This window comes from Telmatherina bonti (genome assembly GCF_933228915.1).
Source record: "Telmatherina bonti genome assembly, chromosome: 6".
Lineage (NCBI taxonomy): Eukaryota > Metazoa > Chordata > Actinopteri > Atheriniformes > Telmatherinidae > Telmatherina > Telmatherina bonti.
In genome coordinates, this window is record NC_136624.1 from 34,825,940 (window position 1) to 34,853,736 (window position 27,797).

The 27,797-nt window shown below is 38.5% G+C and overlaps 1 protein-coding gene across 1 annotated transcript; it reads left to right on the top strand.

Annotated features, from left to right (window-relative positions):
- mdfi (MyoD family inhibitor) lies at nt 1-27,750 on the top strand. The gene is made up of 5 exons (XM_079241968.1): nt 1-129; nt 1,777-1,966; nt 12,102-12,245; nt 26,395-26,766; nt 27,375-27,750. The coding sequence occupies exons 2-5, from the start codon at nt 1,816-1,818 to the stop codon at nt 27,626-27,628; spliced, it is 921 nt and encodes a 306-aa protein (XP_079098094.1). The 5' UTR covers nt 1-129; nt 1,777-1,815; the 3' UTR covers nt 27,629-27,750.
- Nucleotides 27,751-27,797: the final 47 nt, after the last annotated feature.

Genomic DNA, 27,797 nt, shown 5'->3' on the forward strand with positions numbered 1-27,797 from the left:
GTGGTGTAAAATTTTAAAAAGTGGAGGAAAGAGGACCAAAAGGGTCTTGAAGAGGGCTTAACGTCCACCTGAAGTAACAGGAGATGATCTAGTAAAACCCTCGGCTGCTCAGCCCCAGCCAGAACTAAGGTAAGACTGTTGCCTGTCGAGTTGCTGATTAAAGTCACTTATCTTGTTAGTTCAGTTTTTTGTTTGTTTTTTTTAAGAAAAGAAAAAAAAAAGCTGAACTGAAGCTGAGTTCGGCCTGAACGTGCAGAGACTCGTTATAAATAAGACAGACCTGCAGTGAAGATAAACAGAATACACCCATCAGCGATCAGTGTGTCTGTGCACATGTCTTCCAAAAAAAACATCTTTCATTGTCTCCAAAGCTCTTTTACAGAGATTTTACTCAAAGCTTTTGCACGTAGTGTGTGGAGCGTTGCGGTAACTTTTCTCTTTCCCCCCAAACTTCTCTCAACTTTGCGCCATTTCAAAGTTGCGAAGCGGAGAAGACCTAAACTGCGCTCGTCCAAAGACGTTTAACTGCTTGTGAAGAAAACGTGACTTCAGATGACAGGTTTTATGTGTGTAAAGTTCGCTGCGGGTTGTCAAAACTTTTGAGGAGCAGCGAGCAGCCACGGGAGCGCGCAGACAGCAGCCCAGGCTGAGCTCGCGCTGCGGGCGAGGCGCGCGCCAAACGCACGTGAGGCAGGCTTTTACCGAACTTGTCCCATCTGAAACAGTTATGGAACGTGCTCGCGGTTCATTGGCTGTCTGAGGCCCCTCAGAAATGTCAGATGAAACACACCTGCGACCAGATTGCAGGTATGAAGAGTCCAGCTGAAAGTCGTCCTGTTTTTATGTAAAGTTGGATGAGAAAAGCTGGAGCTCTGCGCACATTATATTTTCCAAATTAAATAAATTCTTTCACAAAAAGGCTATCTTTTACATTTTTAGCGTTATTAGACAGCAGCCCAACTACTGCAGCAAAGTTTGATATAATTATCAGGCCTTTTGTCATCAGTCTAAACTTTACTCTGCAGATTTTATGTCTATTTTTTGTTTTCGTGTAACTCACATCATTTACATAACTACACATCTTGTTCTTATAACTGATTACATATTGTGCCATGTGTGCTTTTTTAATTATTTGATTTATTTTTCTATTTGGTAGATTCTTTTTCAGTGTTGAAGTTGTCCTTGAAACTTGAAGTGAATAAAAACCACCATAGTTATTTGCCCAATAAAGACAGCTTAGAAAGGGGATAGAAGATGTTTGTACTGTGTGAACTTTGGTTCATGAGAGCAGTCTGACAATTCCTTTAAGGATTATAGAATAGCTGAAAGGCTTTTCTGTTAGTTCTGACTTCATCTCTCCTTGTGACTCACTGTCTGTTAGCGTTTTGCTCATTTATTTCCCTCACTTTGTTTATTTGATAGAAACTTCAAGGATTTCTAAGAATAAAATTAATTGGAAATTCATCTGAATTAATTACCTGATTTTAGTGAAGTGCCCGAAAGAGTGAGGCCTGTTTATATTATACAAATGTAAGAAAAGGTATTTAGTAAGCATTCTAAAGGAGAAATGTTCACAGATCTGATCTTCCTTGAGATGTTGTTGGAGAGGTGAAATGTCTGATTTAATTACTTATAAATCCATTTCCAGTTTTTCCTGTATTTATTTCATTTTAATAGCACTACATGTTCCTGAAATGTGTCGTTTCTAACTTCAGTACATCATGGTAATGACATATTTAATGTGGCCTGCGCATGCATCTCTTCCCGCTGCTTCAGGCTCAGTCACCTCCTCCCAGACAAGCCAGGCTTAGGCCCATGGATGAGGAGAGGAGTGCCACAGCCATCTCTCCAGAGCCACCTGATGATGGAGACCCTGGTCTACCAGCTCCGCAAACTAATTCCCAAACAACCTCAACCACAGAGAGCGAAAACAGCCGCCCCAGTCCAAGCACTTGTCCTGGTGAAGGTAAGGTTGGAGAAAACAAAAACACAAGCGCATACAACCAAATCAAGTGCATTGCTGTAACAGCTTCTATGTTTTAATATAGTTTTAGAAAAAAAAAAACAACAAAGGAAATTAACAATAATACCAGGGTTTATTAAGGTTTATTCTTCTTTAGTATCTAAACATTAATATGACTCTTACCAATTCAATGGAAAGTGGTACAAGATTATGTGCTGTTATAAAAACAAGTTTTTGGATTAGTGCTGCGAGCGAAGACTTTTCTATTTATTGTCATGCTGCATTACAAGGATATGTGTTGGATCTGTCATTTATACAAAAATGGATTTGTGTTTTTTTAATAAATGAAAATAAAATATACTGTATTAGTTTTCTATAAGCCCTGTGATGGACTGGTGATGTACCCTGCCTTTCACCTGATGAATGCTGGGATAGGCTCCAGTTTCCCTGAATTGGATTAAGGGGTTAAGAAAATGGATGGATGGATGCTTGAATGGATAGTTTTCTATATACATTGTTTCTCATCATTTAAACTTAGATAATGGGGAATTGCCATAGTGTGCCATTGTGAAATAGAAAATAATAGGGCTGCATAAAGCACAATGCTCACAGAACAAAACAGAATTTTAGGGATATTTACCATTTGTTACCACATGATATGTCAGAATGTTCCATAGGGGCAGAAGACAAAAATAAAATTGTGTTTAACAGGATTTTTTTGCACCATAAAGTGATGCCAAATGCCTCCGAAACTGTATGTATTGTGTCAGTCACGCTGGGTTCTTATAGGTTGATACACAGAGGAGCTATGTGTTGTGCACTTTGCTTTGCTCCATGCCATGAGACGGGGGTGGGGGGAGTGATGCTTTTCTTTTTCGTATTTTTTTACTCAACAGTGTAAATTGTTTATAGGTTGATGGTAATCTTTGATCGCCAACTAACAATCACTAATAGCACACGAAGGCTGTGCTCTTATAACTTCCTTTTTGACTTTTTCTAAACATAATTGTGATTCATAGGTCAGAGGCATTCGGAGTGACAGGCGCAACAGTTGTGTGTTCAGGTGATGTGCTGCCTGGAGATGATCTGAGAGGTCAGGACCAATTCAGCCCAGCGGAACACTGAAATGCCGCAATGGGGGTCTGGGGAATTTGGAAATGAACCTATGACCCTTTCACTTCGCCAGATTGGTCATGGCAAGGGTTGACTGACAGAGGGGTGGGAACAGGAGGTTGCAAACTCAACTCGGGGCAGTTATGCACCTGAATGACTCATTCGGGATCAGCCAGTTATGATTCAAGTTCCCTCAAGTTTCATGGAGAAAACAGCAGCAGTGACTGAAGATCAGAGTACAGCAGGTCTTATGGGGTAATTAGTGAAGGTGTGGTTAACAGTTGGGGTAGTGTGCAGAGACTTAAGTGGCTTGTTGCCATGGGGACTTGCCACAAATATGTTCATTGGTGGATGTGCTTTTTTTTTTATGATGTTTTATTCTTACTTTCTTTTGTCTTTTTTAAGCAGTGCGCAGCATTGTCTGCTGTGATTGTTGCGTTAAAGTTGTAGTTCACACACATCACTGTTCTCTGTCAGGCATGATGGTTTACCACTAGGGGTATAAGTATATATATATATATAGTATCATAGTTAATGATAATTCCTGAAGAGTTTTACATTTATTAAACAGGAACGTTGTGCCCAATCATGTTACCCTTTGCAGGTTTTGCCTGTGCATGCATGACAGGAAGCCAGCACAAAGTCTAACTGTGGATTCTTCTACTAAAGTTATACTTGGGTGTTAGTGTGCTTGTCTGTGTCTGTGTTTGTTGGTGAGTCAGGGTGTGGAGAAGCTTGGTCAGGCTTCCACTGAGGGCAACAAGGCCCTGCTTTCAGCTCTGCCTCACCTCCCAGCACATTGCTCTGCACGAACACTGCAGCGCTTCCGGACACCAACATACATGAACAGATCTAAGTGACACTTCAGTCAAACTTTTGGCCACTTTGCATAATGAGGAGGTTGTAATAGTTCCCAATATTCACTTTGTCAGGACAGCTGATGAAACAAAAAACACATCAAACACAAATGTTGTGTTTTCATTTACTAACTAGCGTGATCTCTTTTCACTTCATAAAGTCGGATTCATGTTGCCGTAGAGACTTTCTTGTTAGGTTGTGATTTACATGAATCAGCACGAGCAGTAAGTAGTAGTGAGTAAAGGAGTTGTGGCAATTCCTGCAAGGATCACTTATTAAATGCCATTTTCAGATTGAAGAAAAGCAGAAAGTAACTTTTGACATCTGCTACCAGACAGTAGACTACTTTAGAAAGAAAACGTTCCCTCCATTCTCCTTCTGCATACCAATATACACTATGCAGTAACTACTTACAGTCTGCTCTGACTGTTTTAACTGTTTCTCTCAGTCAGCGGGTAGCTATTCTTTTTTCTGTCCGCAGCTAGTATCACAGAGGTCTACTGATGTAAAACCTTTGTAATTTGCAACTAGACATGTAATGCATAGATGTTTCACAGGCATGTCTTTTAATGTGTGTGTATGTGTGTACAGACAAAAGTCTTTCTGAACCTCCGTAAAAAAGTTTCATTGCTAGTTTTAGTACTTTCAAATGCTCAAGATCCACGACCTGCATCTATAATTGATACTGATGCAGTCAGTTTTAAAGCAATAAGCAACACAGTCGATGGGAATGTGCTGCACAGGACATGGACGTTTAAGTACAAGTAAAAGTAGTAGTTTGCTTGTAATGACATTTTTTTCTGTGTGGATTGTTTGAGAGGTTTTCCCTAGAGGTTCTGAGGCTATTGTTTAATTATAACATTAAGCTGGAAGCATCAGCATGTAAGCCTGAAGTCTGAATGTATCAAATGTGTTTAGAGAAACATTTATCCCCTCTTTCTCTTAAAACCAAGAAAGTGGAACGTTGTGAGTAAATAAAGCTCTGCTCAGTAGTTACAGGCGCATGCAACGGTGGTGTGTGTGTTGATGTATGATTGCCTTTTGTTGTGTGTGTTTTGAGTCTTGCTTGCACTCACGCATGAAGATGCAATGATGCTGTCTGTTTTTAGAGCTGCTGCCTTTCACCATCAAATGCAACACGCCTTCTCACCAGCAGCGTTTAATCTGACGTCTTTCTATCTTCCTACACATCTCTGCTGCTTTCACAGATTGCATTTTATCTGCAGTACGCGATGATCCGTGCTAAAATTTGCACACCATTGTTATAAGTAAAAGGAAATTAATTAATTTCAGATTAATTAATTAATTTCTAAACTGGTTTGTTTTTCTTTTTAAATATTAACTAGGATGTTTGATGCAACTGTTCAGGTTTTAATGCTAAATGTGAAGCTCCTATCAGCTCTTTTATTATAATGGCTTTTGACAACTTATTATTGACAACAGTTGAGATAAAAAGTTTACTTATCTTTATTCAAACAGAACCGAAGTCACCAGCTGGGTCAGCAGTGCTACAGTATTATTATTAACACATGAAGCAAAAGTATTTAATAAAGAATTAAAGTGTGATTTGTTGCTGATGGTCTGTAGCAAAACGGAATGTCAAGTAGTTTGTGTGTGTGTGTGTGTGTGTGTGTGTGTGTGTGTGTGTGTGGGTGTGTGTGTGTGTTGAACCATGTTTTGTACCATATGGTCCATTTGACTTGACTTTTTTTGACCAAATCAGTTTATCTCAACACCTTATCACATTGATGATGTCTGATTTTTAATAAACTGTAACAAATATATCTTTTTCCAAAATAACCATCTAGTAATTGTAATTTCAGCATCTTGATGCCTCCTATATAAATAACTGATTATTTTACCCAAAAAGGAGGATTTTTCTGTTTTCTCTTTTTCTAAGTATTTTTCTGATAAATCATTTGTATTTTGATTTAGGTATCAAGATATTATGTGTCTACTTTGGCGCTCAGCCCTTTTTATGAATTTTATTCTTGTGTTCATGTCACAGTGAAGACTACATCTCCCTTTTCTCTGCATTCATCTCCATTTCAGCCGTCTAAGCTTTACCATGTGCATGCAGCTATTTTCTCACTTTTCCTGTTTTAGTGCTTGAGGTTTGTTGAAGCTTGTGTTTAAATTTGTTGCTCACAAAGATGAAAATAAACTCAGAACAGTTTGAGGCATTTTCACAGGATATTTATACAACGAAAATGAGCATGTTAATTTCCACCTCGCAAACATTTGGGAATCGGTTGCATGAATTTTGGCTTTTTTCTCTCTGAAAGAACTCAAGTACACATACACACAAGTACCACCCCTGTATCCTATCTGTTTTGATAGTACAGACTTGCCAAAAATGTGCTTCTGTTGTATAACACTTGATTCAGGATCTTTGTATATCTGAAAAATGTAATGGTACATTGTGAGAATCTAGCTAAAAAACATTAAAAAGTTAAATCTCTTGCAAGAAAAGAGAATTTGCAACAGGATAAATCCAACAAGCTGTTCTCTTATGCATGATCATGTTTGGAGTTTTTAGAAGTGTCCATGTATCTGAGATTAAAGGTCTAATTTTATATGGGTGTCAAAGCTCCAACAACGTTGTCTTCAAAGTGTATTACACCAAATTCATCCTTGCTTCTTAATTTCAGCCATTACAGAAGTGGCTTTACTGAACTCGAGTTGCTTGACTTTGAATATTGATTTATAAAGATTGGGTAATATTATTTATAATTTTTTTTACACAGTAACTTTTCATATGAGAAGTCGCCATCCTCTCATGTGATTTGCTGATGCTTGCTTAGCATACACACAATTCAGAGGCGACTCGTGCCTCTTCCATCCAAAATCGGCTTCTGTTGCCGAGATAATGTAAAATTCAGGTTCTTAAAAGCTTAATAATTTTCTAGATACCTGATGATAACTTTACAGCCGGAAAACTAACAGAAACCTAATAAATAAGGATGATTATTGTGTTCACAGCTCTGACAAGGCACATCTCTTGCTGAGATCATGCCAAATAAAGATTTTTTTAATTAACAACTGCATTACATTCCCTTATAAACTATTTAACAGCTTATTATCTCTTACATTAGCAGCTAACGCTAAGACTGTGGACTCTGTCATCTTCAACAAACTCCAAATGTTTTGAAAATAACTAGAAATAACGTCACCGTATACACCATGTACCCCAAAATACATCTGATAATTAACTGATAAATGTCAATTATCCCAGAACGGGTTTAGGGTTTTATTAAATAGTTTTAAGAATGTCTTTATTATTCAAGAAAATTCAGTACTGTTGCATACTTATTATTGAATCGATCAAATCTGATTGGATTTAATCCAAAAGAATGAGGTTGTTGTGAATCCAGTCAGAAAAGTCGTAGCGATGCCCAGCCCCAGTAAATACAATGGATGAATAGAGCAACCCATTTTCGTTAACTTTGTGTTAAGTAAAAAAGTTAAGACACACAAGGCGGACATGGGAACGAGACGGCACATTCACCACTACTTCATTTCACTTTTCTACACACCTTGACAAAATTAGCATGCAACAGGAAGCTGAAGATATGATGGTTAATGAAGGCAACAAATGGTAAAGACTCTGACACTTTGCTAAATAAAACAAGGCTTTAAACAATGTAATAATACTAATAAATAACATAATCCTTCTTCCTCCAACTGTTTTCTGTTTCCCCATGCTTGAGCTGTGTCTTCAAGCCACTAAAAGAAGAGACACTGGAAGTGGATACTGCTCCTGCAAAGTGTGTTTGCTGAGTTCAGAACCCACTTTGCAGTGTGGTTATATTTCCCATGACCCAGAACAATCTCAGATACAAAGTAACACAATCAAATTACCCTTAAGCCTGTTCAACAGCAGACAGTTTTTGTCTTTAATGAGCTTACACGACTTCATTGTCTTCACAGGAACTAATCTCTGATTTTGGACACATTCCAATGCAGCACCCTGAGTGTGTGTATATGTGTGTATGTAGAAGTTTTACTTTTGGCAGGATTTCAGTTTAACGTTTGCTTTCTATTTCTTCTGTATCTTGCGTGTTTATGTATGCTTGTTTGTTGAAGAATAGAGGGTGAAACTACATCATTTTTCATAGTTGCATGTTTTTAATGATTTGTCCTGCTAAAAGCCCCGGTTGCTGTGTCCTTTCAGTCAGTTTGTCATTAATGCTGCTCAGAAAGCTACTTTGGTATCATCTTTCTAACTCTGGTGCTCATCATCTAATCTCATTATCAAGTATCCAAAGGCCTTATGCAACCAAAGCATAATCATTTTAAACAAGCAACTTCAGCTAAATGCTTGCATTGAAGATGTTTCCTTTAACTGGAAACTTGTCCGTTGCCAAATAAGATCAAATGCACGACTGGGATTAGATTATAGAAGCACAATCTTATGATGAGCATTTGTTCTTGTAAATCTTACAGTTCTTTCAGAGTTTCTGCTTTTTGAATCCATGAAATCTACACTTTATTACCACTTATTTTGTCTGCAAATGCATGATTTTTTTTTAGTAAGTGGTGAGATCATGCATGAACATACACTCAGACCTCACTTTGCAGACAGATTTGAAGTCATTTTGAGGCTTCAGAATGAGGTTTGAAAGGTTCTAAAAGAAAACAGGAAACCGATGTGAGTTTTTTCAATGGTTCCCTATGAACTAGTACTCCCCATCTGAGATCATACCCAGAGGAACAGCAGGATGTGCTCGCCTGCAGGTGATACAGGATATGTCACGTCATTTTCCTGCTCATATAAATAGGGTTTGTGTGTGTTTTTGTGCATGTGTCGTGTTTATGCTAATCATTACCCTATGTGATCCATGTGTTTTTGCTTTAATGGTTAACTGTTTGTTTACTAGGAGGCTGAACTTCTTCCGAGTCGCCCCTTCGGGCCGCTGACACGTGTACATAGACCAAACTTCAAGTACACGTGAACACACAGAGGTACACAGTAAAGAACTTGCAAACAAACACAAATGCTCACCCCAATTAGTAGACATACAAGCATCTCTTCGTAGCGGCTCTTGATTGCTCTGGTCTGATTTTGATTAGAGGCTCATCTTTCTCAGATCTTCGAAATGTCCCTGAGGTTGAGTGGTTTGGTGGTTTGATGCTAATGCCAGCACGCAGTTGAAGGGCTTCTTGGATGGCACTCTGTCTTTGGTGGGAATGTGTTTAGATCCAACAATTGTGGTTTTGAATGTTTACAGAAAGAAAGCGAGCAAAGTCAGATGATCCACACACTTTAACCCATTAGATCTTACTGGCAGCATAATGCTGCACTGATGCACTGAAGGCTTCAGATAATACAACTTCTATTTATCTTGCAAGTGTGTGAACCACTTTAAATATGATTGCTGATCATTTATTTTTCTTTTAAAGATTATTACGAAGCTTTAGGGCTTTGTTGGACTGCTACAGTACAATAGAAACAGACAGGATATGTAAAATAAAGCAGGGAAATGACACGTCGTCACAGGGGAAACAGATGGTGTCAGATTAAATCATTCTAACAAGTATCGTCTGATTTCTTAGCTTGTTTGAAAAATAATACTGGTAGGAATACCCCTCGAACAATTCCCTTAATATTTTAATACAGATACCGAAACATTTCATACCTCTTTATGTATGCTGTCAGGAAAAGTAATGGAAAGTATATAACTGAATGTGGAGTTATTTGGAGGTTTTTCATTGATTTTAGATTGTTTTCTGTTTGATTGCAGACTGTGATGTCAAAAATGAGATAAGTGGACCGCAGATTTCTGCCAAAGAGAATAATTTGTGCTCATTCTTTTTAAGTGCACTACTGCAGACTGAGCTAATGACACTGGATTTAGCGTCATCAGCATGGTATGCCACACTTACTGGAGTTAACATTTATGTATTTTCATGCTCAATAAAAGTAGTTTCTGTGCTGTTTAGATATTATTTGTTTTTCTTTTGATGGTCTTCACCATGGAATTTATCTGAGAACAATACAGGACTTTTAACATTAATAGTGTGCTTATAAATACTATGATCAAAGACATGGTGTTATTACAGCTTTCATGGATTACACACTCAGTTTTCAAATGGTTTTATTGGAGGCATTTAGAATGATGATGATGGTTTAGTGAATTAATTTAATTAGTCAAACACAGAGCCAGTGACGCACATAAGCTGCAATATACACTTAATGTCTTGAGCTTTGAAGGCAACAATCCTCATTCGTCACATTCATAATGTATCTGCAGTCTGATGGAAGTTTAATGGATACATCTTGAGCCACAGAAATGACTTCCACATGCAGGAGACAATAGCTTTTGTGGCAACAACTGGAAGTAGAGATGTAAGGATGAATTACATGTGTGATAGAACTGAAGAGCAAGAAGTATTTCCCATCACTTCAAGCCTTGTTTACATCTTTTCTAAGTTCACATGCACAAAATTCCTTCCAGAGACTCTCGCACATATTCTGCGTGCACGTACAAACCTTTGCATTAAAGGGAAGGCAAAATGAAGGTTCTTCTTTTTTAATATAACCAAGTGAGTAAAGTAGTAACGTTGACATAGTTAATGCTGTTGGTGATATAGATATTTATACTTGCTCTGGAAAGTTGGTATGATGCAGAATGATTCAGCTTATCATGATCTTCAGCTTTGCTTTACATTATAATGTACAGAGCAAACAAACTTTTCATTTATAAATCGTCATCAAGTTTTATTACAAGTTACTTGATTCCTGATGATTTAACCTGACAATTTAGTCATTATTGGGTTTGAAAAGATGCATAATAATAGTTGTAGGTAATGCTCAGTCCTAACAAGGAATTATACAGTACGCTCAATGCAATACCTTTATAATGTTTTTAATAATTGCAGTGAGGTTAATGTGGATTTAAATGTGTTTCTGTCACAAAATACAATGTCAAATGTATTGATTAATATCAGTGTTGGTTATTATTTTGTAAAATAATAATAATAATAAAAAAAAAACATGTTAAGTACTACAGAGCATCATTGGGGATGATCTGGGGTAAAAAAAAAAAAAAAAGAAAAGAAAAAAAAATCTTTATTTGGGGGGGCAAAATCCAAAATTGCAGTCAAAAATCTCCATTCCACTAGTTCAGCTAATCCTTAAAGCTGAATTCATTTTTTTGTTTTTCACTTCTCTATTGACAGAAATGTCTGCTATTCCATCACCCTGCTTTCATTTTGCTTCCGACCTAGTGCTTGTGTATCATTATCAGTTTTTATAGTTGTATTAGACTTTATAAAGAAACACAATTAGCTATAGCAGTGCGGATTAATCTGTGGAATTTTGCCAAATGTGCAAACGAATGTGAACCAGAGACGAATAGTGTGAGAGCCAAGGGACAGGAAAAGAGAGGACAGATAGAGAAGTGAGGCAGAGCGGATAGAGTAAATAAACATAGCCGGGAAGTGTTGAGTCCACGCACAGGACGTGGTTTGGTTTGTGCGTGTATGTGTGTGTGTTTATCAAGCCCAGCTGGCTCCCATTTGCCCAGGAATGAGTCTGCACCTCTCAGAGGCCCAGTCCTGCCTTGCTTTGAAGGCCTCTGTGTTGTGCATTTGTGTGTGCGTTCATACATGTATAAATGTGTGTGTGTGTTTATGTAATAACAGATTCATTAGCTGACTGTTTAGTATCTTTGAACACATAAAACACTCAAACGTATATTTACTGCACGTATGTCATGTGAATGTCCTCTTATGTGTTAATTTTTTACAGACATCAACTCTCAAACACAGACACTCAGGCACACACACATAGACCCACAAAGATTTCAGGTTTCACAAGCATTCACATAGACCCCTAAACAGTCACAAGGGGTTGGATTTAACTGCTTCCAGATGGAAGTTTAGGACAGAGCACACGCCAACACACAGACAAAATCTTGCTTTGTTGAAGTCAGCAGAACTTCTCTCTTCAAATTAATTAAGTGTTAGTGAATGGGAAATGACAGGAGAGTTTACAACAAGTGTGGAAATAGCTTTGCTCCTGATTTCTTCGAGTAGGAAATAAAATCGAGAATCTAAATGAGCACACCCACCTACTCGACTCACAAGCTAGAAATAAAACATTACGATTTGGTTTAATGTTTTTAACTGTCTGTGTGTACCTGTTTTTGTGTTTGCTTTGCAGATGTGGCCCACACCTACACTGAGCCCCTCATATTGAGGGTAAATGGGACCCCAGAAAGGTTGCTAGGTGACGATGGAGACAGTTGCAATGACAACACCAACATCTCACATTCAACGCTTACAACACCCAACAACAGTATCACATGTGAGTAAAGTACTCTTCTCTACACACACATTCGCACATTGAGAAACACTCATGAAGACCGGTGAGAGTTTTATTTCCATTACTGATCTCTGGTCAGATGAGTCACATTGTCCTGACCTTTAACAAATACATTTACACACCCTGAAGAAATAGGTCAGGTAATCGTACTCCCAGACAGAAATGCCTGCATTTATAGACATAGAACTGTGTAGATTCGGTTTCTAATCACTGAACACAGTAAAGCCCACGTTCAAATGTGCATCTTTTAAAGAAGTCATTCCTCTCTTGTCTTCCTCTCTGCTTCTTTCATTCTGCTTGTCTTTGCTGATATTTGTTAGGGTATTGTCATGACAACAAAAGTTGAGTGGGTTAGGGTTAGGTGTGAATATGGCTTCCATTTTCTGGTTGCTATTAGTTATATTGGTTCACTGGACATCTTGGTCTCAGATGGATCTTCAAAAATGTATTCATCAAAGAAACAAGTCTTAATGTGATAATCAGGAAACTTTGTTTGTACTTTCTGCTCCTTCCATGTAACATGGATGGCACACATTTCCATTTTAGACGTTGGTATTTTCTAAGGCTGCAACGATTTATCGACAAAGTCGACAATATCGACAGTGAAAATTCATCGATGCAAAATTTCATTGTTGACGCGCTGCGTTATAAGCGCCTGTAACGGCTTTGCTAATGAAACACTGTGCCAGGAAACTTAACACTATTCACCAACCACGGCTTTTTAGACAGTATAGGAACTCTAATCACCAAGCAAATGATGCAAAGCACCACAGGAAGTGCTGGGGGCAGTATTGTCATTTTGTGCAGCGTCGTTGTTTAAACAACGAAGAACAAACTGACGGCGGCGCAACCTGTTTCCAAAGTTTGGGGATATTTCACGCTAAACAAAGTGTCAAACAGGTAAAATGTGTCGTCTGCCACGCAGCGTACCACAGCAGCACGACAGTCATGCATGAGCATCTGGAAGGAAAGCACCCCGGAGTCATGGTTTCCAGCGTTCCCGATGGCAAAGTTAGCATTACGGTGTGTTCAGACCAAACGCTCAACGCTGGTCACTAAACTGCCACTTTTGTGTCCGACGGCCAAAACACTCCCAACGCTCCTGCCGCTTGTGTGTCTGAAGCGAGCAGCAAACGCGGCGGAAAAGAGAGGAGGGAGGCGGCGCTTTCCTTCCGGTCTGTTTGAATGATGGCGGATTCAGTAGAGATATGGCATGGTTTTATTTAATAAATAAAGCTAGAGGACGTTGTCGTAGGGCAGTTAGTCAGTGTTAATGCAACAAGAGCTGCACTCAGCTGAGAGCCGCCACCCCCAAACAAAGCGTTGCTAGGCAACGTATCCTGCTATGTTGCCAAATCAGTAACATTCAGCTTTTTACCAAGGAATGGTTATCCTAAATATTGCACGGAGTAATCGCATCTCAGCCCCGTGTCTGGGTTCACCACAGGAATCCTCCAGGAGCTGCAAGCTGATCACTCTGATTGGTTGACGCCCCAAGTCGAGCAGCCAAAGGTCAGCTTTGTCCATCTCCTGCTTTTGACGCGAGTTCCGTGCAGAATGCCAACGCCCAAAACGCTCAAAACGCGACGCGAGAAAGCTCAATGCCCCCTTGCCGCGCCTCCCCATAGACTTTACATTGAAACCTGCCACTCTTGACACTCAAAACGCGTTTGGTCTGAACACACCGTTAGCGAATGGTGATGTGATGTTGTTACCTCTGCCAAAGATGTTATGTTTTTACCGGCGCTTATTTGTTTGTTTGTGTTTAAGATAACTCAAAAAGTTATGGATAGATTTTAAAGAAGTTGTCAGAAGTTGTTGAAAATGTGAAAAGGAAGAAATTTTTAATTTTGGTGGTGATCTGGATCACCATTTGGATTCAGGAATTTTTTTAAAGGATTCTGGCCCTTTGGTCACCTTACAAAACAGGCTTTTTCAAGATGTAAATATTAATTTCAATGGAACTCTATGAAAATTAAGATAATAAAATATTTCATTTATTTTGTTTTCCTTTTGAGGCAAATTCTGTACAGCTTGGATATGACACTATAGCTAAGTTTGAATGTTTCAAAATAAATTAATAGAAATCTGTTAAGCTTATTAAATTTTATATTGAACTGGTTCAGGAGTCGTTCTTTTGACTTACTGAATGACATTATGTGGTGACTGACTGGGAATCAGGGTGACATTCATATGATGCATTCATATGATAAAGAGATTGGGATAAAACATACTGGATCCTGTAAAAAGAGCTGCGTCAACTAGAAGCACAGATGGTGGGCGTGATAGAAATAATTGTGACTGATCGACTAATCGAAACAATTATTTACAGACTAGTTGACCATTAAAATAATCGTTTGTTGCAGCCCGAGTATTTTCAGTGTTTTTACATTGCATCCACATGCAAACATTATTTCAAGTCACAGAACCTCAAGGTTGAAAATATTTCAACAATTTGCAGATTTGATGTCTAGACAGGAAATGTGGAGAGATTTAAAAGTGTTGACACAAATATTCACTTCCCAATTAATAACTAACCAACATTACTTCTACTTCCCGTTTAACACTGGCACATGCATGCTGACACCTGAGAGGTCAAATTTGTGCGAAAGCCCAAAATTAGACAAAAGAGGCTTTTGTTATGAGCAATTCAGCCAGATTGCCATTAGCTTCACTTTGCTAAAGTCTTCCATGACAGGCAGCTCCTCTTGTTGGCTGTCACTGAAACATCACCAGTGTCTTTTCATAGTACACTTCTCATGTGATCATCAGTTTGCACTTCTTTATGAATAACACACTGAAGCTGTGGAATGTGAGTTCGCTTCAACCAGTCAAATGAAACCCCAAAATGAGTTTAAATTTGATCTATCCGTCCATGTATGTTACCATATAGACAAACCATAAATGGTGTATGGATGGTTGTGCACAGATATGTAAGTAAGTTTATATAATTAAATGCACTGGGTGAGAAAATATTGTGTCATACTGTGAAATGTAACCTACATCACAGGCATAAACTGACATAATAAAGTGTAAAGTTACATGCAAAGTCTAGAGAAATGCAATTTTAGTAAAATTGACTGCAGGCACTTTGCCACTTTGTGTCCATTGTCAATGCCTTTCCATTGGACCAGTCATGCTCTCACACCTTAACTTCAAGTTTGGGCTTGTGGATGATGATTTAAACTACATTATTAGATAAATATTCATATAACAAGTATTGAAAAAAGCAAGACACTGTTAACCTTTCTTTTCATTACCGATGTTCCACATGTGGCGTTTATTCATTTACATTACAACAAGTGTCAATTTAAATTTGAATAATTTGTTAATTTTTTTAATAACTATAATATAAAAGAATTACTGATCTGTGAAGCCGGTTCTGCTGACCTCTACCAATAATTTATTACCTGTTTTATAATTAAAAGCCTTTTAGCAGTGACACCAGAGTCAGAAACTGCAAGAGGGGTGGACTAAGTCATTTAAATATTGTGTTATTTCTACACAGTCCTTCAAGTCTGAACTGTTTCCCAAAGTCTCCAGCTTTCCAGAACTTTCTCTACACATGCAGCACTACTCTGTCTCATTTCACCGACGAGGAGCATCAAAACACCTAGAGGTTTTCTTTGCAGTGCCATATCATCAACCACAATCTCTCATTCCCCTCCCTCATATTACAAGTCTTGTGGTTTTGTCTCAGCCAGAGAGACTCTTTCACTCTCTTTGATGTCACAGTCAACAATCTGAAGCGCAGCCATGGGCTTTGCAAGTATGCTTTTCTCTTCTCCACAACATTTTTTTTCTTGCCTTTTTTTTTTGCCTTTCACCAAATAAATAAAAAAGTTAGCCAAATCCACAAATCTTTTCTGTTTACCATTTATTGCTCCAAAGAGTAAGCGCCTCCTTGATAATACCCACAAAATGCTTGAAAAGTAGTCTCAGTGTTAAGCCACTAACCTGACAGCACAGCTGAGAAAAAAAAAGAAGAAATGGAAATGCTTCATAGTGGCCTAAATCTGTCCTTCCTGTCATTTCGAAGAAACTGAGTAATGGTGTTAGTGAATAGGTGGTGAATGAAAGGTGGAATTAAGGGGTGATAAAGGGGTTGTATAAGCTGTCATCAGGGTACGTGTTGGGCAACTATGAGATTTTTTTCCTGGAATCCAAGGCCAGCCATAGGTGACATTGTAATAGCTAGTTTGTGGTAACTGAATAACCTGCATTTCAGGAAGGAAATGGATAAATGGATAAGTAGGTGAAATGTAGTTTATTCTGAATTGAGCAGGCGTGTTTAGCGTCTGCTGTGTGATTATGCTGCCTCTACCTGTCCTGTTTACTGTGTGTCTATTTTTATGCCCAAGCTGGAATTCTGAGGAGCTTTCTGCCCCTCTTCCCCACTCTGTGTTTTATTTTACATCCCAGTAAAATCTATGAAACCCACCAGCTCCATATGCCGTGCAGGGAGGGTTATGCAACTTCTCTGGTCTTGAACAAAATGTACCACCATGCACACTAGTCTTCATTGGCTTTGGTTTTGCCTACATTTACATCCTCTCTTCATTAATGTGGCTTCACGTCTCTTCCAACTTACACAATCATATGCGATCGCTGGTGCAGAGCATGCACTGAGCAACTGTTGTTTCTAGGCTTTATGGCTTTTTCTGATACTGAGAGCCTTTGTCTGCATAATCACGGGTCTGTCTCGTGCCTTTTGTATCTATTTTGTTTAGTCTGCGCTGGTTTGTGTGTTTTGTGTGAGCCTCATAACCCACTATCAACACTTTAAATGTGATCTGTGTCATTTGCAGGCAATAAATCAATCATCTGTGTCCAGTGTCTGGCTTCATAATGAGCACATAGACACTATAACATAGTTGTGACTCAAGCTTGTGGTGAGATCATAGACGTGGGACATCTGTGGACACATATGTGTGCATGACAGTGTTTGTAAGTGAGAGTGTGAGGAAACAGAAGCACAAACAGCAAATTCCACGGCCCGTATGTTTGGCCTCGCACTGATGACATCACAGCTGCAGAATGCGTCTGGCTTGCAGCCTATGACGAGCTGTCTGAGAACAATGAGCAGAGAGCACTAACATATGTGAGTGTGTGTTATGACTTGATTTAAACGCACAGACACACACACACGCTGGGGAAAGTGATGTCATGAGCTCAGTGTTGTCTTTGACGTCACAGTCTCAGCAGGACACACATGTTCACAGATGTTTAAATGCTTACACTCTCGCCTGGAAATCCTGATACACATGGTGTTATTTACCAAAAGCACGGTGGGAGCATTTATAGGAAGGTAGTTTCAGTTTGTGTATTTTTATTAGTTTTTAGGGTTTTATCTGAACATGTTTTATCCGAACATGTAAGATGCATGTGCAAATCAGACCATGAAAGTGTGTTTGAAGGAAATGTTGTGTGAAGCTGTTTATTATCTTTTCAACAGAGAGGAGTGTACCAGGAGCTGTTTTCAGGAAATCCAGCATGACTGTGACATTGCTTTTAATTAGAGACAAGCTCCTGAACTGAAGCTCCACCTCTGTGTAACTATCTCTCTTATCTTCTGTTTTTTTCTGGCTGTCTTAGTCTGGATTTGCACCCTTTTGAATTTCACATCTTTTTAAGCAAAGCAAGTTTGTTTGTGTTGCACAGTCCAACAGCATGAGGATTCAAAGAGACAATAAAATATTAGAAAACAAGAATCATAATTTAAAATGATAAAATAGAGAGAAAAATGAAAATTAGATGAAAACTATTAAAAACATGTTTAAAAAATGAAGCCGCAAAGAAACAAATGCATATTTGGACTTATAAATAAAAACTACTGAAATGCAGTTGAGACCAGGTGGGATTTAAATAAACTGAGTCTTTCAGCTGATCTAAGGCTTTTTGGGAGTTTGTTCCTGTCATGTGGAACATAGAAGATAAATGCAGCTTCTCCATGTCTGGTTCTGACTCTGGAAACTGAGAAAATATCGGATCTAGATGACCTGCAGAGTCTGGTTGGTTCATACTCCCTTCTGAATCTTTCAGAGCTTGATAGACCAGCGAACCACGTCAGAACTGGACTGACGCTTTTTTGGTCTTGGTTAGGACTCAAGGAGCAGAGTTCTCATAGAGCTGCAGAAAGAAACCTTGGGGAACTCCACATGTAATTTTTGTCTGCTTAGCTGCAGTGTTACCTATTGATACAAAATACTTCCTGTTCTAAAAGCATGTTTTACACAAATTTAGCACAGTGCCAGCCAGACCCACCCAGTAATATATTGTGGTCAACTGTATAAAATGCAGCACAGAGATCCAGTAAAACTTAGAATGACATTTTTCCATTGTCTGTTTGCAAACATATGTCAATAATCAGTTTGGTCAGAGCAGTCTCGGTGCTGTGGTGCTGTCTAAAACCTGCTTCGAAGATATAATAGCTGTTGTTTTGTGTTAAAAAAAAACAACTCATTTAGCTGTTGAAAAACAACTTTTTCAATGATCATAGTAGTTTCTAGTGTAGACTGTCTGCTTTTAGCAAAGTTTTTCAGCAGCTCTGGAAAGATGCCTGAAATTAAAGACAAGTTCACCATCTGTGAAAGATTTGGCTCTATGATCAACAGAAAGACCTGTCAGTGGTGTAGTCCAGGGTATAAGCTGGTGTACGGAGTATAACCACTTCTTTTTCAGTCAGCATTGAGTATACTTACACATGTACCTACGTCACCCAGCAGCTCTGCTAAGGTTGCCTATGCTACACTAGTGCAGTTAGCTATCAGCGGTGTTAGCTTTAGCGTGAACATAGACATAATAAAGTTATATGTCAGGGCTACACTATTAGATATTCAGGTGGGCCAGATTTTCACATAAAAAAATTATCAGAGCCAGTAAAATAAAGTAAGGAAAAATAAATCAGTAAAAATAAATAAATAAATAATTAAAAAAAAAAAAAAAAAAAGACATTTACATTTTGAAAAATAATTAGTTTATAAATTTTTCTATTTTAAATTCAGTCCTACATGACAAGGTATAAAATTCCAGTCAGAGCCTATTTTTCTCCTAATTTTTAACATAAAAAGGTCATATCAATGTAAACTTCTCGATGTGGCGCTTCCTCACATTATAATCTTTAAACTCCGCCACACACTCATTGCGTATTGGTTTGGAGCTCAAATGTGACGGTAAGAAAAACAAATACTTATCAGTCCATGTAGCTGGCAGCGTATTCGGCACAATGTTTACATGTTGCCATAGTAACGCCAGATGTCAGCATCTGCGCTGTTTTTCTTTGTGGGTTTTGATGTGAAAAGAATTCAATTTACATCAAAACTCACAAAGAAAAACAACGCGAATGCCAACTTCAGGCGTTACAATGGCAACACATAAACATTGTGCCGAATACACTGCCAGCTACAGTCCAGGCGGGGTTAAATCTGTGGTTTTTGTTGTCAATTTTGCATTTTGGGACCGAGAGCGACATGTTTGGTAGCGCTACTCTTACAACTTTAAAACACAACAACACGCGCTGGGGTTAATGTTGCTAGGCAACCAAGTGTTGCATTCATGGTCTGCAGGATTGCAGGCTACTTAGCCAGCGAAGGAATGACTGAAGGTTCTTCATTAATATCTTAATTTTTTTACATAAGCTGGGCCACATGGAAGTTGGTTGTGGGCCGCATGTGGCCGGCGGGCCGCCATTTGAAGAGATCTGTTATATGTATTTATGTCTATGAGCCCGTCTCTCACTAGTCTGTGTGCCAGTATTGGTTTAGTCATTTTATAACTCTTCCTCCCTGAAAACAAAGAGCAGAAATTGTGTGACAATGAGCACATAATGAGTTGTGTAGTCTTACAAGTCACTTTTTCTGAAACTACTTTTTTTTTTCTGGGCTACTTTTTTCTGTATTAATAAAAGGGAGACACATTGAGTGTATACCCAGTTCTTGAGGGAGCACTACACCACTGAGACCTGTGGACATGATGTCCAAACAGCAAGAAGAGTTCAGCTGACATAAGATGTCCCCCAGATCTTTGCTGTTAATGGGCTAAAACTGTATCATGGTGTTTAACTGGTTTTGAATTGACACAGTATATTTCCTGAACAAACTGCTTGTCTAATATTCTGGAGTTTGTCTGAAGAATGTGGCAAACTAAATGCAGGTTTTAGTGGAATAAAGTTCAGGCGCCACTGACACAGGAGGGTGTGTGTAAGCCTGTTGACTGTAGCAAATAAAGCCCGAGCATTGTGACAGTTTTGTCTTAATTGATGAGCAATATAACATAGAGCTGTGTCGGAAGGTCTGGCTTTTGAAGTTAAACGTAGGTGAAGCTGCTGGTTAATGTTGCAGGACGGGGATTACAGTTGCATGCATGTTCTGCATGGCTTTTCTTCAAACTGTAGACCTTGCTCTCCTCTTCAAACATTTACACAGTTCCTCCATTCATTTGTCAGGAGAACGTCAAACAAATGAGTCAAATAAAATAAAAAGTAAATGGAGGGTTTTTTTTTTTCTGCCTTGACATGATTGAATAAAGTTCCAGCATGTCAAAACCACAAAAAAGGAAAGTATAAGTTTTTCCAGAAGTTTTAGGGATTGCGTAATTTGTTTTTGATCTTATGCATCAGTTAATGTAATATATCGTGTTTTTATGCAAACTTAGAAACGAGGAAGTGCATTTGGCAAATTCCAACACAAGACAAAAACCCTGTGAGCAGCTGGGAATTAGCGCTCTGCTACAAAATTTTGAAGGAGAAAACACTGCTGTCACTCATAGTTTTAAGTGCTGAGAGTTTTTGATCTAATGAAAACTCTATGGTGTGCTAATTTATTACACATTGTGGAGAGTATTGCAGTGATTAGCAGGTGTTGCAAAAAAGTTTTGATTTGATGAACTTTTGTTGTGAACATGTTTTAATAGTTTTTCTTCAAAATAAAAAATAACGGGTTGTTACAGAAACGTGCTATGTATCTGATAAATAATGCTGGATATTATGATCATATACATCTTTTATTAATTTTATTAAATCTGATGAAATGATACGGTAAAACATTTTATATTTAAAAATAAAATTTACCAGTTTATTTTTTAGAGATATGTAACAGCATGAAATTATCTGAAGGAAGCTCACATAATGTATGCAGTATACGGTATGTTTGTTTTGTTGGTATTATTTGTACAATTTAAGGTAACACATTTGATGTAAGTTTATACTTAAATAGGCATAGAAGCTTTCTGTTTCTGCCTGTTTTGGTCTTTCAGTTATTGGTTGGCTTATTTATAAAGAAATTCATTATCTGTGACTGAAACAAATAAATTATGGTATGATGATAGTAAGAAGAAGAGTACAGACAAGGGCAGTATTTTAAATTCTGGTAATGTAGATTATGTGTGTTATTTTAAGCAAGAATGAACAGATTTGCATGGGACTTGGCAATCCCCAACATTCTCGAAAAGGCCCATAAATTTCTGGAAAGTCTGGAAAGTAAAATGTGGATGATACCAGGTTTTGAAAAAAAAAAAAAAAAAAAGTTAAAGTCTTGTAGTATCTGGTCTCTCCTGGAATGATGACTAATATCTTATATTTAACTGAAAATAAAACTGATATTTTATTTAGAGTTGAAACTGTTTTTTCACATGTAGGTTTTCTCCACCTAACGATGCATGTTACTGTAAAGCATTTACTGATCAGCCACAAGATTAAAACCACTGAAATATGGTTTGAGAGCGAGGTGTGCCTCTGGGAAAATCTGTTTCCTGGCATCATATAAATGTTACTTTGACACTTGCCCCTACTTAAACATTTTTTGCATTCTGATCATACCCCTCCTTACGGCAACACCCCCCCCCCCCCCCCCACCCCCCACCCCCCCCGGCTGGACAACACCAGGCTCTATGGAACTCATCAAAACTCTTTTGGCAGCATGAGAAAGTCCTTCTTAATTTAGGGGTGAAAAGCTCAAGTATAATCAAGTAAATGTATCAATGTAATATAATATTACGACTTTACTAAGTTTGATTCAAAAGCCAATGAGACCATATTACATATTACATATCACCATAATACATTCTGATTTAAAATCATTTCTGCCATTCACATCAAATCTAAGAAAGCAACTAAAATATCAAAACAGAACTTTATTTCTCAGCTTAATTAAACTAAAACATTCTTAGAACTTGATAATTATAACCAAGGTTGTACAATTAGACTTTATTATATGACACACTAAACAGCTTTTTGATGTTCTGTTCTATTCTCCAGTCATTTAGCAGACACTTCTATCCAAAGCAACTTACATATGAACTACATATGGGCTACATATTTTTATTCATTCAATTCAAATAAGACATTTTTAGACTAAGCAAATGTAAAAAAAAAATCCTGGTATACAAATGGTTACCTTATCAATTTTTAATTTTTAATTGGATCAATGCCAAACCTTAGTATCACTGTGTTCATATAGATTTATGTATTATTCATCTAGTGTATAATTTCATGACTAAGTTATGTCCTCTTTGAAGAAGTTCCTAAAATGTTTCCGCCCTCGTCCGAGCCTATTTAAGATGGACAGAAAGAAAGTGGAAAAACGTTCTGTCTCATAAACCAAATTGTGACTTTGCTTTTGTTCACCACACCCTCATGGATAAAGATTTGATTGACTATCGAACTTGCTATCAGGAAAGTAGCTCTACAGCCAGCACACAAGGCTTCACTAATTTCATCAGGATGGTGCAGAACTATATTTTGCACATGTTGCAAGATTATGTCTGGCCCGCCTACAGTCCAGACTTGTCACCCACCAAAAACATTTGATGCATTGTGAAATAAAAAATATGCCAAAGGTTTCTGCAAACCACTGAACTGATGAAATTCTACATTAAGCAAGAAAGGGAAACCATTCAACCCTGTCGTATTTGATCTCCTTACATTCCTAATGCTTAAAGCGGTCAAACGACTCAGTGGTAAACCTTCGCTCTGTCCCAGGAGTTTTTAAACATGCTGACATTAAGAGCTTCAAAACTAACAGAGTTTTTGAAAAATGATCTTTCAAAGCTTGACTTATTACATTACTCTTATTAAAATAAAAGCCTTCACTGACTAAAAGATCGTTTTCTTTATGCTTAAATGCAACTTCTTGTGTAAATCCAAGATGAATAAGCTGTGCAAGTCAAAACACAGCTTGCAAGTTTTTCTTGTAAAATCTTTCCTACATACATGCAAAAAACAAACAGTTCTGACAACATAGAGATCTTTTTATGAAATAAAACTGCTATTTTCATCGTGTTAGTTGAAAACTGATCAGATCTGCATTGCATTTCTCTTACTCATGCTTCCTTTTAATTTTGCTGTGCATCTCGCTGAACTGTTCTCACTGTAGAGAGTGGGTGCAAAAAAACAAGTCTCATTAACACAGTAATGTTGATTTGAGCTCTGTACAGCAGCCAAAAATGTGGGAGAGATTCACTGAATGTAAGTCAGAATAGTATTTTTACAGCCTCAGTTTATCATTTCCAAATTCTCACAGTTGAAATGCTCATCAGTGTCTTAAAAAAACAGTTTTAAAACTCTCAGAAATACAGAACCCAATATCCAAACACCAAATAACAAAATCACAAATAAAACCAAAGCCCATGACTATGGCACATTTTAAACAACTGCACCAACAAATAATCTTACTGGCAAATGATTTATAGCACTAGTTATCCAAATGTTTAAAAAATTGCATACAGAGTTTCTTGTTAATGATAGTTTTGAATACTTAAGACACACATGTCCCTCTATTCTCCTTTGTTGTGTAGTTGGTGTGGAAGCAGATTTGTGGGTGGACATGTTCATCTATTTATATTTAAAGGAATTTAAGATGAAAATTCATTTTGATGGGGAAAAATAACAGATATTCTATTTCAAATTTCCTAGTTTTACTCTCATATCAGTTGTTAAACATTTCGCCAACATGGACAAACTACAGAGGAGACAGTCGGTTAAAGCAGCTGGAGTGGAGACAGACAGAAACAGTCATGACTCATTCCAGCAAGAATAAGTAGAGAAAGAGCTATTCTCTGGTCTGGGAGGGAGGTGTGTAAGTACAGGGTAGCTGAGAACAGGAAAGGAGTTAGTGATGGAGGGTGTGTGAATGTCAGTGTGCTGTAGCATACAAATGATTGTGACTCATTTATTGGCTCAACATATCTGTACATAAATACATGTTCAGAAATGGATCCTAGTAGAAGTCGCAGCACGTCTACGATGTCAGTGCCCTGCAAACGCATACACCCTGCTGTTTCCCAGTATCATCATCTTAATGCCACAGTCATTTGGTTCTTTATTTGCTGTTATTTTTAACTGGCTCCCACTGCTGAATCATTGTGTTTGAGTCACACCCATGCATCCTCCAAGTCCAAAAATGCACCAGAAGCAAAAGTCGTCTTCACTTTTTCCTTACTCCTACTTACTCCTTTATTTTCTTGATGGCACACAAAAGGACATTGTTGGGTTTCTTTTCTTTCTGTGTGCATATGCAGTGTGTGTCCACACGTGTCCTTGCATGCATATAGTTGCAAATGTGTGTGTGTATAAGTGGGTCCAACCTCAAACTCTGGAGACAATCCTGACTCTCCATCTTAACTCTGTGTCTGTCTGCCAGATCTGCATATGTACTGTGTTCTCTCACACGCACACAGACTTGCAAGAAGTATGAATTTCTCAACTCAAAACACCCCAGAGGACAATTCAAAACCAAAGGGGATAGTAAAATATCATGCACAGCATCCCTCCCCTTTTCTTGTCCCCACATTCTCTGTCTGACTTGGAGAGTTGAAAATGTTAATATCAGAATTATTCTGAGGACCAAACAGAGAAAAAAGACATAAAGTCACGAAGAGGAAGGATTTGGGAAACATGGGAGAGCAGCAGGATCTGCCTTTTGACGTATTTTGGAGAAGAACGTATGGCTTCTTCTTCTAGCTATGCACATGCATGCGCATCCACACTCCAGAACACACACACACACACACACACACACTCACACACACTGGCCCTGCAGACTGCCAAACATCTGGAGCAAAGTTAGAAAATGCTGAATGAAAGAATCTTAAATAACACTGGCTTGGTTGCGTGACCATGACCACACGCCAATGAAAGCAGACCTGTGTAGGTTATCTGCCTCAGACTGCTTATCAAACGTAGATTCTTATTGCTTCAGAGGCTGAAACTCAGATTGCCTCTTGCTGCAACTTTCTTTATATCTGCCTCTGCTAGGATTTTTGTGGGTCTTCTGCACTCTACCCTGCCCTGTTAAGTCTCACCAAGCTTATCCTCACCATATGCTGTCAGCGTCAAAGAAATTTTGGGCCTCAAAAGGATAGTATTAAATGCAACCATAACATATAATAGCAAAGCTTCTCATTTTATCATTTTCAGGGTGCGTGTTTGGCTTGGCACCTAAGGCCACCTTATAAGCAGAGTTTTAGTACTCTGCAGCCCTTGGAGGTGAAATATATAGTAAACTGAGCCAAGATCAACATGCCAAAGTGTTTCTGTTTGTAGATTTTGTGCATGTTGCATCAAAATAACATTCTCAGAAAACATCAGGTACTTTGGAGAACATTTCTTTTTCTTTTTTTTTTTCCTGCTATTTTTTTCTCTGGTTGTCTAGACAATTAAGATCAAGGGTCAGGTCAGTAAATACATGCTGTAGTTCACTGAATCAGCGCAAGTCTCCACACCCACTGTTGTGCAACTGCATTTTACTGACATGTTGGCAAGAATGTGCAGAAGTTTATCGCGTTAACATACTTTTTCTAAATGCTTCATAACTTCCTAGTATGTTTCCTTTTTGATGTTTGAAATCTGCAGCCTCCTTCTTTATCAGTAAAACATTTTAATTTAGTAAATTTATTATCAAAATTTGGGAATGATCTCTATCAAGTTAAAGGTTTCTGTTCTATCTTCACTGAGATCACAACTGTTTGCTTACATCTGTTTATATTTTACTAATAAAAGACCATTTCTGGACTGTAGTGTGTTTCTCCAACAAAAGATGAACTGTGTTCATGAACTGGGCTAATTCTGTTCAATTTATTTAAATATGCTTATTATCTTCTGTTAATTGTGGATGTTTGTGGTGTTTTCATTCTCCAGCTCAACCAGCAGCCAGATCCACGCCCATCCACCACACACAGCCATGTGCGTCGCAGCCCAGCAGCCAGCTACGCAACGGAGCCAAGAGCCATGAACACACACACTCTCCTCATACGCACTGTCCACATCACACGCACACGCCTCATCTGCATGCACTTCAGTCCGGCATTGTCAGGAACGGCGGCTCTCATAAACATCCCAAGCTGGGCTCTCTTCCTAGAGGCGGCTCATCCACCTCCTCCTCGTCTTCGGCAGGGCCCAAACACACCAAGAAGCTGCAGTCCAACCCTTCCATCACCTCCCAGAGCAGCAGAAGGAGCAAGAGCAGCTCCAAGAGCAACAGTTCCCAGATTCCCACCGATGCACAAGACGGTGAGATACTGATGGAAGCAGATTTTAAGTCTTCTAGTATCTGCATTCTCCTGGTATGTTTTCTCTGAAAAAACTTAAGAAGTTAATAAACTGGAGACGGACAACTTTTAATCTCATCTCTCCCTCAAAATGTTCAATGTAAAACTCACTTTTTATGTCTGCAAATAGTATTTAAACTGGTTTATTCAGCTCCCTCTGACGGGAGGAATAGTCCTTACAATATGAAAATCATGTTTTAGACATTTATAACTCCAGATGATGGTTAAAGAGACAACCTTTTTTTCCACTAACCTGAAATAATAAACTAAGAAGACTCGTCTTTTTAAGACCTACTCTGAGATCTCAGCTAACAGGAGAGTTGGCCTGCGTGCCTAAGCAGAAAGGAATTAAGATAACAGCCTTACAAAAAGGGGAATTCAGTGAGGCAAGAATTTATTTTTATCACCTGCTGTATATAAATGACCGTGTCATAATGTGGTGCAGTACTGCTGGCAGGATCTGATCAGCATTGTCTTTTTTTTTTTTTTTCTTTGCAAAGTGATTATATTCTATAAGAAATATTGAGTGATGTAAAATGATCACAATAAGTTTGTCTCTTTTTTACCCAGACTGCTGCGTTCACTGTATTCTGGCCTGCCTTTTTTGTGAGTTCCTAACTCTGTGCAACATCGTGCTGGACTGTGCCACCTGCGGCTCATGCGCGGGCGACGACTCGTGTCTCTGCTGCTGCTGTGCATCGGAGGAATGTGGCGACTGTGACCTGCCCTGCGACATGGACTGTGGCATCATTGACGCTTGCTGCGAGTCTGCAGACTGCTTGGAGATCTGCATGGAGTGTTGCAGTCTTTGCTTCTCCTCCTGAGGCTCATAGCCACCACTAAGTGTTGAAAAGTGAAAATCTGCGTTGCAAAGACACAGGAATAACTATGGCCAGCACCTCAACAGAGCTAAGAAGAGCTATACCCAATCTATGCTGCCCAAGCAATGTGATCCAGATCACGTTGCATGGAGTTGGCTTTGATTTATGCACA